This window comes from Abramis brama, assembly GCF_963993115.1.
Source record: "Abramis brama genome assembly, chromosome: 20".
NCBI classification, from domain to species: domain Eukaryota; kingdom Metazoa; phylum Chordata; class Actinopteri; order Cypriniformes; family Leuciscidae; genus Abramis; species Abramis brama.
In genome coordinates, this window is record NC_139982.1 from 11,240,110 (window position 1) to 11,253,024 (window position 12,915).

At 39.4% G+C, this 12,915-nt stretch overlaps 1 protein-coding gene across 1 annotated transcript in view; it reads right to left on the bottom strand.

The window, feature by feature from the left end:
* Positions 1 to 12,915, bottom strand: part of cpne8 (copine VIII) — a 58,374-nt gene that overhangs the window by 17,877 nt on the left and 27,582 nt on the right. Inside the window, exons 7-15 of the mRNA XM_084094700.1 lie at positions 12,087 to 12,150; positions 11,298 to 11,401; positions 9,832 to 9,936; positions 9,538 to 9,579; positions 9,383 to 9,458; positions 7,381 to 7,434; positions 6,940 to 7,001; positions 5,952 to 5,998; positions 1,158 to 1,339 (exon numbers count right to left, since the gene is read on the bottom strand). Coding sequence (XP_083950826.1) covers positions 1,158 to 1,339; positions 5,952 to 5,998; positions 6,940 to 7,001; positions 7,381 to 7,434; positions 9,383 to 9,458; positions 9,538 to 9,579; positions 9,832 to 9,936; positions 11,298 to 11,401; positions 12,087 to 12,150 — 736 coding nt within the window. The remainder of the gene's footprint in view (positions 1 to 1,157; positions 1,340 to 5,951; positions 5,999 to 6,939; positions 7,002 to 7,380; positions 7,435 to 9,382; positions 9,459 to 9,537; positions 9,580 to 9,831; positions 9,937 to 11,297; positions 11,402 to 12,086; positions 12,151 to 12,915) is intronic.

The following is a 12,915-nucleotide window of genomic DNA, read 5'->3' on the forward strand; positions in this document are numbered from 1 at the left end:
GCCCACTGTTTCTCATTGTATCTTCTTTGGGCCCAAGGATTATAGATTTAAACTCTCTCTACACACTTGATTCAACTGGGTTTGAAAAGTAAATGAGACACCTAAAATGTTCAGTATACTGAAAAAAATTATTCGTTGAATTTAATCCATTTTTTAATGGTAAGTGGTTGTACACAATTGATTTTAGCTACATTTAAACAAATGTATTAAGTTGAACTTAATCACTTTTAGTTCAACAATGCATTTATTTAAATGTAGCTAAAATCAATTGTGTGCAACCACTTACCATAAACAAATTGATTAAATTCAACTAATAATTTGGGGGCACTCAAAAAACAGGCAAAGTGTGTTTATATGTGCAATGAAATGCTGACAATGATTCACCTCATTATAATTGCTCTTAAAACAGATTAAAAAAAAAAAAAAAGCGTCCAGTTTTGATGTGAACGCATAAAAAGCCACACATGTGACACATGCACATGCATGAATAAGTTGACAAAATGGTGCTAAAAGCATTTACATACAAAGCATAGCTATGGGTAATGGGTAAATTGATTTGATTTTTTTTTTTTTATATATAACTTTTTTCTTACCCCAATATAAAAACACCATTTAGAACATTTCAGTCATTACAGCTAAAGGGTATGACAATGTTAATGTACTTGTTCTTAGTGGACTAGACCTGCTACGCACACTGTAACTGCAGCTATCACTGTTCCTTTTCTTATTGTTGCTGCAGAGAAAGTACAGGGACTGCTACTGCCAAGACATACAGAGACATGCTGCTGTGAGCATGTTGGACACATTGCTGCTACTGCATATATAGACATACATAATATCCTCCACAGCAGAGGAACTTTGATAGCACGTCGCAGGAACACTTACAGCAAACACTGAACCAGACTATTTCAATGTTGAGCAAGGAAGCTCACTAACTATAGATACAGCAGAGGCCGATCAGTAAGTGCATGTGTGTAGTACGATGAGATTGCAAGCAGATAACATGTAAAGCAAGATTGGGCAGGTAATACTCTCACTGACAAATAGACACCTGAGACACTCAGACAAAAAACATGCGTACATTGGAGAACAAATAAAATGCAAGCAAGTACTTTCTTAATAATCTTAATAATAGATTGAAAAATAATTGTTCTTACCAGGGGAAATTCATGAGACACGTGGCCATCGGGTGGCAGTTTTGCACCAAACCCTAGTGCAGGGAACAGCTTATCACTGTCATAGTCCTGAATAATCTCCCCCACAGCTCTGAGTGCCAGTGCATACGCATTCAGATGATACGGGCTCATGTAGTGTAGAGAGGTAGGCTGGGAAGGGTTGCCTGTGATAAATAGAGCAAAAAATACATGAATCAAAGTATTTAAATATCAATGTAAACTGGAATGTGAGAATTCATGCTGTACCAGTAATGATTTAGAATTTTGGTTAATTCTAATATAATAGTGCCATATTTGTAACCTCTGTACCCATGATGATCTACACACAGTATTTGATCATTTGATGTCCCTGCAGTTCACTTTCGAGTGGAACTCGATGCCACATAATAGTGTTGATGCCGGTGTCTGAAGCAAGTGTCTACACACAGCAATTCCTGATTGGCTGATTGTGATAATGTAGCAATGTAACGTAGTATGGCACAGAAAAGAAAATACCATAAACAGATGCCTGAACAATGCGTTGTCTACTCCTTTGTCTTCAAAAGCCACATGTTTGAGCACGTGTTTGCTGTTTGTGTGTGCACTGTACTGTCCAGGAGTTAGACTCAAAATGGCAGGTCTAAGATTTAGGACAGTGCCCACACTTTATAACGGGGGACTTGCATGGTTGCTTCAGACAAGGAACTCATGCTGTCTGTGTCTGACTCTAAAGAGTTGGATGCAGACAGACAGGTTGGGTGCTTTGGCAGAGGCGTTCGAAGAACTGCTTGAGGTTGTGCCTCGGGCCATGGCCAAATTAAATCTAGATTGATCTGATAAGGTGTTGAGGTTTTGGAGGAATTCATACTCGGTGCCAGTGCATAATCAGGCCACCTCAACATACTCCACAGTGAACAGTATGTGCAAGCACGGGTAAGAGGCAATGCCGACGGTGTAAAATGCACTTGCAGGTTGTCTCTCCACCTCAAGCGCCTCGTCGTCGAAGGAAACCTACCTTACCCACAAAGATTTGTAGGGCAACATCTGCCCTTTTGGGTAAGGCATACACAGCAGCACATCAGGCTGGCGTTTCTCTGCACACCATGGAGGTCTTGCAGGCCTGCAAGGGTGATCTGCTTAAAGAGTTGGATTATGGTGAGGGATTAACCATGGGGGTGGTGAAAGAGCTACGCAGGGCAACAGATCTCACCCATTGGTTGTTAAGTGGCTGTTAAGGTCTTAAAGGAGTGGCATCAGTGGCTCAACCTCAAGGGGAAAAAAGAAAGAAACAAGGCTTTCCTTCTGGATGCTCCGATTTTGCCTTCTGGCTTAATCGGCGACGCAGTCAACACCATTGTCGACAGGTACCAGGAGGCCAAGAAACAATTGCCGGTATTCAGAGAACTGATCCCACTCTGAATCCAGAAGCCAGCTCCATCCACCAGCCACTCCAGGCCAGGGCCTAGTGGTAGGAGAGAAGAACAAAAGGCCAGTGTGGTGGCCAGTGTTCTCCCCCATAAAAGACAAGGGGACAGAGAAATGCTCACAGGCACAGACATCCAGGGGGAGACAAGATCTTAGATGCTATCTCCTCTAGGGTGGCTAAGAAGAAGCCCTGACAACCACGGGCCCTGGCCCCCAAGGGGTGACCCACCCCCCTACCCAGAGACAGTGTTTGCGTCCAATCTTAGATCTAAGGGGCCTGAACCGTATTATTTAGACATACAGGTTCAAAATGCTGACCCTCAAGCTAATCGTGTCACAAATCCAGTTTGAGGACTGGTTTGTGACGACAGATCTAAATGACGCCTACTTTCACATCGAGATTCTGTAAGAACACAGGACATTTCTCAGGTTCGCATTTAAGGGCAAAGCGTACCAATATCAAGTTCAGCCTAGCCTTATCCCCACTCACATTTATCATGTGCATGCATGCTGATCTGGCTCCTTTGCGACTCCAGGGCATATGTGTACTAAATTACATAGACGATTAGCGGATATTAGCTCAATCAAAGAAATTGGTGGCATTGAGATGTTGTGCTCGCCCACATGAAGTTGGGGCTGAAATTGAACTCCAAGAAGAGTGTACTTTCTCAAGGTCAGAGAACCACTTGTCTGGGGGTGGTATGGGATTCAACCACGATGCAGACACATCTGTCTCCTGCATGTGTAGAATTGATCCTAACTGCTATGAAAGATATCAGGATAGGCCAGGAGCTTTGAGTCTTGCAGGTTCAGAGACTGTTAGAGGTCTCATGGCGGCAGCGGCCAATATCATTTCACTACGCTTACTGCACATGAGACCGTTCCAGCTCAAAAGCAAAGATTTTCACCCTTTGAATCATCCCTCCAGGGTCGTAAGGATCACACGCCACAGGCTATGTGCTCTATGAGTTTGGAAGGAGCCCTGGTTCCTCAACAAGGGCCAGGCTCTTGGAGCATGTTGTCATCGCAAATCTTTGATGATGGACACCTCCCTCACTGGCTGGGCCGTGGTTCTCGTGTTCAGGTTCTGGTGCCTGGTTTCAGGCAGGCGCAGCAGATCCTGCTCTGGGGAGAGTAAAAGTGCTTGTCTCTGAAGGTAGTTGACATTCCGGGGCATGCAAACTTGTTATCTGGTCAAGGCAGGGGCTGATGCCTGGAGAATGGCAACTCCATCCTCAAGTGCTGGAGTCCATATGGCAGAATTATGGTGAAGCTGAAGTGGAACTGTTCGCCTCAGAGGAGATGACCCACTGTCTCCTCTGGTATGCCCTCACACCTACAGCTCTTCTGAGGCTGGATGCCATGGTGCAGACATGGGCTGAGACTGTGTCTGCACGCCTTTCCTTCGACAGCTCTGGTGCCGGGGGTTCTAGCAAGGGTTTGCCAGGACCAAGTCCACCTTCTCCTAGTCGCCCTGTTCTGGACGCTCCAAGTATGGTTCTTGGTCCTAATATCTCTACTAGAGGGCATTCCATGGAAAAGTCTCAAGTGCAGGGGACGATCTACCACCCCAAGCTGGAGAGCTGGAAATCTGGAAACTCCTGTTTAGACTTTGCTCCAGGTGATGTCAGAAATATACTGCATCCTAGACCTGACTATATTCCAAAAGTTCATTCTATGGCTGGTCAGCCGGTGGTCTTGCAGGCTTCCTTGCCTCTGGCTCATGAGATACAAAAGCAAGAAAGTTTGCACCTGTTATATCCAGTCCATGCTCTGAGGATCTATGTCCACCCCTCATGCCAGTGGCGTAAATACTCTCAGCTTCTGGTCTGCTTTGGTGGCCACAATAGAGGGAATGCGTCACCAAGTAGTGTATCTCGCAAAGCTTCACTGACACGGACAATCTCTCTCTCCTACAGGGCATGCTCCTACAAGGCATGGCTTCGTCTCTAAGGGTTAGGGCCCACTCCACTAGTAGTGTTCCAAAGCTCTTGCCAGGGGTGCATCCTTACAGGACGTCTGTGCTGCGGCAGAATGGTCCTCTCCGCACACAATCATCAGGTTTTATAGTCTGGATGCAGATTTAGCCCCAGGGTCTCAAGTCCTTATGGGTTGATCTGGATTCAGCCTGCTCTCAACAACTGTCTGTGCACATATACAGTGTTGTTGGGCAGGCACTATCCCATGGTGTGGCGGCATTGGTATTGAAGTTCCCATAGCGTCAACGCCATGATGCTGCATTGACTCCCACTCGAAAGGGAACATCTCAGGTCACATATGTAACCAGGTTCCCTGAGTGAAGAACGATACGCTGTGTCATGTTGCCACTCCCTGGTTATGCCTGTGCATCTTCAGACAATTAGAACCTGACGACGCACTGTTCAGGTATCTATTTATGGTTTCGGTAACGTTGTTCTCATAGCATCAACAACATGACACGGCATCTCGTTCCCCTCTCAGGGAACTGGGTTACATGTGTAACCTGAGACATTTCTTTTCAACCTTGTTATGCAGTGAAATTTCCCCTTTTAAAAATAATGATCTATCTTCCATTTTCTTAAGAGTGTATTTTGACCACTTACAACAAAGGGTATTTAGCAGTAATTCATTATGTGTACCATTAAGTTAGCTCTTTTAAGATGAATAGTTCAACATTATGGGTACATAATCTGTGATATTTTTGGTTTTACTGCACAAAGCAAGAATACTGACTGTAAATAATGAAGTATGATTAAATTATATTTGCTAGCCATTCTAACACTGTAATATTCAACTCCAAACATTTTGAATGCAATAGGGTGAGTACATTCAAACATGTTTTGAAAAAGAAATGTGACTGGTTATTAAATGTGACTTGTTATTAAAAATATTCAGGTAACAGACTTGAGGATATTGCTTTTAGTTTAACATCTGCTGTGTCCTAGAGTTTTACATAGTCAGAACAATGAGAAAATGTGATTTTGGGCTTGAGACATTCTCTACCGTCTCTTGTTTTTGATGTGTTTAATTTTAACTTTTAAATACTTGAATATAATTAAATGTGGATCCTATCTTACTTTTACTCAAGGGGTGACTTTTAATTGAGAATTTTTTGACAGTGTGTGTACAAATTCTGTGTACTTTTAACACAACTGTTAGATCTTTGGAAGGTTACAAATTTATAATTGGTACTTAGATCTAGGGTGGGAAAATAATGATCTCTTGAAATTTCAGCAGTAACAAAGCTTTCATTTTTAGAAGTACAAATAAATAAATAAATATATACATAAATATTAAAATATACATACACACAGATAAAAATAAGCCATTATCATAACATGTACATGATGTTTTCTTTATTTGAAATGCAATTTTTCAGTTATGTAAACTCACCGTTTGACGCAGTAAAATCAATCGCCACCGTGAAATTAATTTGAGTGCTGCAAGTGAACAGAGCAAAAACACTATAGTGAGCACATATGCATCATAACATAAAATATATGATGCTTATCAAAGCATAATAAAGCTCCTCAGTGAAATCTCCAGTGAGCTGACTGTGTGAAACTATGTCTCAACTCAATTTAATCTGTGGGCAGAAATGAAGGAAATTATTCCCTGAGATCATCTCTTTGTTTATCTAATATTGTCTCTGCCGCTTCCTGTTTTTTCTGTCTGTTCAACAGAATGCATATACAGCGATATTCGCAAAGTGTCTGTAAGAATTTTCCACAGTAGTCTTTTTTGCAGAGCCTTTGAATTATTCTGCCGATATTTCCAGTGTTTGCTCAACTGCTTGAAGGCCAGGTCATGTGCCTGGGGTCTCTGTGTCTCTCAGAATAGAGCGGTCTATTTATAGCTCAGTTTATTACGGCATCATAATGCAGTGCACTCCCTGTGAATGTGTGTGTGTGTGTGTGTGTGTGTAACGTGGAGAAAGGAGAGGGGAAGGAAGAGGGAATTATTAATGGATGGTGAGGCACAGCAATGTGTTTCCAGTCTATGTAGATGAGCTTGAGTATGTTCGTACCATACTTCTGTATGCATGGAATACCCGGATGACGTCACATTTGCTAAATATGTGAGATGCAGAATTCCACAAAATATCTAGAATGACGTATCTATTCATTCTATAACTGGATGCCACTTTTCAAATTAAACATGGTTTTACAGTAATAAAATCTCTTTGATTTACTCATTAGAGTAAAAAGGACATGCATACTACTGTTTAAAACATTTTTTTTGCATAGTATTTCATATACACAAAAAGTAAAAAATAAATATATAAATAAATAAATTACACCTTTCATATGGTGTAAAATGTATTTATTGATGTACAGGTGCACACACATACACATACACACACACACACACAAATCCTCACCCTCCTTTGATGTAGTCCAGGAACGTGACCTCAACATCAATGAAGCAGGACAGCAGAGTGACCTGTCGACATGAAAGTTTGGTAACACTTCCTATGTAGAGTCCTAAAGGGCATCATCACACTTTCGATAAGCAATGCATACTTTAATCATAAATGTCATATCAATATTCATGCTCAGGGTGATGATGTAACTCTCTAGAGTCACAGCATCAGAGCAGACCAATGATGAGCTACATCAACATTTATGAATATTTATATGCACAGCTTATGAAGGCATTGTGCATTGCTTATGAAGATATAATGTAGGACCTTCTATAAGAAGTCTTACCAATAAGGATGTTTGTTTGTTAGAACAAACAAGTATTGCTTTCTTTTGTTCTTCACAAGTACTTTTTTTTCTTCGATAATTAAACGGGAAGATCTAGTTAAAAATGCACTCACGGTTCCTGAGTTTAGATATTTCTTCTTCTTTTTCTTTTTCTTGGGGTTCAGCACCTACAGAAAGGCAGCAAAATCAAACACAGAAAGTTATTGAAATGTTGTTGAATCTCAAAAAATTGTGACCCAAAATGTAAGATTTATGAAGTTTAATTGCATATAAAATTTCCATTCAGTTGGTTTACAGTTTTAACAAATTAAAAAAACTTAATGTGATGCATATTTGTCAGTCATAAAAGAAACAGGAAATACTTCTGCACTGCACAGTTTTTTTATTAACTAATAATTGGATCTATTAGATTTTATTAAATTCACTGTGTTTGTAAAATTGTGAAATTCATTGTGAAGTCATTTAAATTTAAAAGTATGAACATAGTTAAAATGTGGCTAGCAGTGGAACAAGCAATTTTCAGTTAGTCAAAATGTATGAGGTTGAAACTAATTGGATTCATTGACAATAAATATATAAACTTGGTTATTTTGTATTCAAAACACTTTCAGTTTAAAAGAACTTGTTATAGAAATATTACTCGTTTCTTACCCGTTTCATTTATGTATGACTGGAAAATATGCATCACACTAAGTTTATTAGTTTGTGTTAAAACTGTGTAATCCAAAATAGATGGACATTTGATATACAATACAAATACATAAATCTTCAATATAGGCCTACTTTTTTTGTTGAGTGTGTATGTATATGTGTATGTATTTGTTTTCTTTGTTTTATTGTGTTATATATATATATTATATATATATAAGTTTTCTATTTTAACATTTTATTGCTCCAACTCCAACTTTAATAACAATATTACAAAATATATTTGTCTCTGTATCATGTCCAGCATATTCTCCCTTTTGCCACAATATGTGAATATAGGCACACTAAGAATGAATTACATGGAAAGAAATGAATCCACTGTGAAGAGTTTCTGGACAGTGATGATGGATAATGATTGTGTGAAACTCGATCATCAGAAGCTCTTGGTGGAGATGAAGGTTTGAAGACGTTTGCTAGACCTCGCGCTGTTATCTAAGGTTCTTGTGCAGTGGCCGCTTTTGATAAGTGTTCTTGTCATGGGCATGATTTATGCTTCAGTGGTGTTGAGGTCATACAAAAGACGGAAAAAGATGAGATTTCAAAGGGATGTGGGTCAAAATGTCACAGTAAGTCCAGAAACAATTTACGCAAGTAAGTAAGCGCAGACACAGTTCTCAAGAGGGCAAACGAGTTACTGTATATCAGTGTATTTAGGGCCAGATTTACTGTGCAATTTTAAAAAAGCGCTGATAAAAAAAAAAATATATAAAGTTAATATAAAGTTCTGCACATGATCTACTGACGACACACACATTAAAGAACAGACACAGCCAGATCATTTCCATAATGACCAACACAATCTCCAAGAGCAGCGAGTGTCTGGTTTAAAACATGCTTTTTTTTTGAGTGTTAAATAGTGGCGCAAACACCAGTACTTGACTAGCACAAACCTTAGTAAATCACCTCACATTATTCATTTAAATACTCTCCTCCCATAAATTTAGCTTCTGAAAGGGAAACTCCAACAAATGCATATGCAATAAGACATAAATATTTATAAATAATATAAATAACCTTGTCTTCGACTTTTCAGCGCTAATTCTTCACTGCGTGTCTTTAGTAAATCCTGACAGTAGTTTTAACACCAAAAGAGTGTTTGCGCTGGTGCAAGCTGTTAGTAAATCTGGACCTTAATATCATATTAAATCAGTATATGTATATATTCAGGTAGCTAACGAAAACATTTAGACAGTTTAAACCAACAGGGTTTGAATTTTAATCAGATTTTCCAATGCTACATAGGAAACAAGTAGCTTCTAACTTTTAGTTACTTCCTTAAGCCTCAACCACGCACTCATGAAGTAATGTAAATGTCTGCGTTAAAGTCTTAGATAGTTCAAGAAGACATTTATGCTATTTTAGGCAGGCGGGTGTGAAAAATACATGAGAAAGATGAAAGTGGCTCACCTCCCACACAGTAAACTGAGAGTGGCCTTTGGAGAGCTCCCTGTAGCTGGTGCTGAACTCTCCAATGTAGTCATGACTGAAAACACACACAGTCTCGTTCAATATCTTGATGCATCTTCTTTCAGTATTTATAGAATGGTTGTTGTTTTTCTTACCCTCCATCTCTGTCCCAGTCATACACCTCGATTTTTATTGCTCTGCAAAAAAAGGAAAATAAAGCTCAGTCACTGAATTTCTGTTTCATGCCGACTTTAATACTTTTATTGAGCGAGGGTGCATTAAATTAATCTGGCTATAATACAGGTGTGCATTTATTTATTTTAGTTTTTCATCAAAATGTGCAAATTTGAAGAAGTGAAAGAAACCAAAAAGATCCAAATGTGTTTCTGTGTTTCTGAGTCCTCTCATTCCCACCAAGTTGATGCTCAGAAGTAAAATATCTGACCCACCTGTCATAGTCCCCGTTACACAGCGCTCTGACTGGGATCTTGAAGGCCTGCCATACAGGGTCCAGTGTGTTCTTCACCACCTCTGTCTTATGACAGATGGTAAATCTGACACACAGAACACGTCAAAGAGGAGGAACCACAACATTGGGGATGAGAAACAGTCAGTGTGAAAAGGGGTCTTAAACGGGTCATTTCACACATGCATAATTTACTGCGAGTCAGAAACTGTCATAGAAGACCGAGACCAAGTTCAAACACAAGATATTAAATGAGGCATCAATATCAGGCTTTAAAAATCGAATGTAATATTGGAATACATCTGATATAAGCATGGCTTAATTTATGCCGGAACAAGCTGGATCTGGAACCTCTGAAATCAAGTTTCATCTCATACACCACTGAAAGATATGTTCACATTTTATTCCTCTTTAAATCTTTGCGTGCAGAGCCGTCTTTTTCAAGATCTAGCTGAGGAAGATGTGAATAAAATCTCCAAAATGTGCATAAAGTTGTAAGCTCGCTTTAGGTGGATCATTTTATTATTTGACAAAAAGAAATGCGCGTGGTGCAGAACTGTGATGGAAACACATTTACAGAAGAAACGTCTCGTGAATATATTAGGAATATAAGATGCGCATTAAAAAGTATGTGACTGAATAAAATGTTTCACATTTTGTATGTGCTTTCTAAAGAAAAGGTGAATCATTGCGCATGGAACCACTACATGATGCGCATTATATCTTGAGGGAACCTGCCCTGTCCTGATAAAGTCCATTGTTTCGGAGAGAGTTAAAATAAAAAAAAATATTTTTTTATTTTATTTTATTATTAGAATGGTTGGGCATCATTTTATTAAATGCTGTGAAGAGACACAGAAGAATTGATGAAATATCTCATATGGCTTAAACAGCGCTATGCCCATACGCTGGCAGCTTCGGTAAATACATGGAAGCGCCTGCGCACAAAATGATATGGCCAGAGTTTAAACTTACGAATACTGTACGAATGTCAAGGGTCGTGTTGGAAGAATTGTGCGCCAAGGTCAGACCTTTTGTTGGGCTTTATACATAATGCCATGGTGTTTTACATGCGCAGATGTTAGTATGCGAGTATACTGCTTCCATCACCTTAATTTGCATCTTAGCTAAAACAAAACTCGAGAATCTGCGTCTAGTGTAATATATTTCTATGTTAATTTTACTCCCATGTCAACCGTTTTCATTCAGCACTTAGAAAATGCATACAGTATCAAAAAAGTTGGATGGAAACCCGACTGTTCAGTTCCCTTTCACTGTCCCACTAACATGCCGGATCTGTTACCTCACCCCCCACCCCCCTTTGTCCCGGGACATCCGAATTTACTAAGTAAGCACTGGATGTAAGTGCTGATATAAATAAACACATTCTTGTCTGTATTTTATGAGCTGTGTCTAATGGGAAAATTAGGAGAAAAATGAAAAACGTACGTTCCATCTTCATTGCTACGGTAAAAGACCAGGAAAGGGTCTGACTTCCCAAAGAAATCTTTCTTGTCCAGTTTGTTGCCACAAAACTGCATCAGTACTGACTCCTGGTCAACAAAAAACACATTAGCAACTAATGGTGGCATACAGCTAATATGTACTGAGAAGATTGAGCAACTTTTCTAGAGACAAAAACCATACACATAAGCACAAACTGCATGAAGAGAAGAGACAAAAAGAGATCAGAAAAGAAGACAAGTGACCAGACAAGAAGAAACAAGACAAGTTGAAAATAGGAAAAAACAAGAAAAGAAGAGAATATGACTAAATGAAAAAAGAGGAGAAAAGAGTTGAGAAGAAATGAGGATGAGAAGAGATAAGAAACCAGACAAGAAGCAATGAGATGAAATAAGAAGAGATGAGACAAATCAAGAAAAAAAGAAAAGACTCAAAATAGGCAAACAGGACAAACAGCACAGGCAGAGACAAACAGATACTGAAAAATGAGAAAAGAAAAGACAAAAAGGCTACATGAGAATAAATGAGACAATAAGCGATAAGACAAATGAAACAAGAAATAAGGCAAGAGACAAAAAGACTATAAGAGACGAAACGAGACAGGAAGACATGAGAAACTGCGAAAAGAATCAACAATATGAGAGGAAACCAAACAAACGAGACAAGAAGAGAAAAGAGAAGATATGAGATGAAAAGGGACAAGAAGAGACTATTGGAGAGAAGAGAAAAGACGAGATGAGACGAGAAGAAGACATTCAAAGTCAGATGACGTACCCTGCAATTTCCAAGTTCTTCAGCTTTCACAATAATACTTCCACAGTTCTTCCCAGGAATGCCTCTAAAGTCAGAAGGAAAAATGACAACATTGATCTTGACATCTTCAACTTCAGAAGCACACAACTGACCAATACTGAAAACAGTTCAAGCCCTACAAAGGGACGTCCTTGACACTTAACCTTACAGCTTAACCCAGGAGGACTGATCCTAAAAAACAGAACCTTGCTTTGAATATTAGTGTCGAGTAAAGGAGTAAATAATGTGTGCTGTCTGTGTTGAATGAATGGGTGTGTACAACCCATGCTGTGTGAACGAGTGAACATTAATAAGAGTCTACGGTTATGAATGCATGAATCTGAGCTTCATAAATAAAAGAGTGTTTGTAGACAGGCGAATGCAGGAGTGTTTTCTGTGCTCTTATATAAGACAAAACTCAAGAAGCCCACGCCGGAATTGGATTTAAATTGTATGGACCCAACACTTCAACGTCCTGCACAAGTGCCTGACAAAGATGAACGATGAAAGATTTTGAAGATAATTTGATGAGAGAACAAACTTCTCCCTTACTTATGCGTTGCCTTGAGTGCTTGTTTCAATTCCACTAAGTAGTTCTGGGTTATGTTACAGAGGTTAGAGAAGCAGATCCACGCTAACTGAAGACGTGTCTTTAATCTGCTGTGAATCTACACATGTCCTCTGAGGCACTCTCCTAAATTAACTTAATGCGCAGCCGGTACCAGGACTTACTTGCAATGATATTGAAAGAGAAAGAGAGAGACACAAAGCTACCCGTGTACAGCTCGAAGCCACAAGCTAATCATATTAA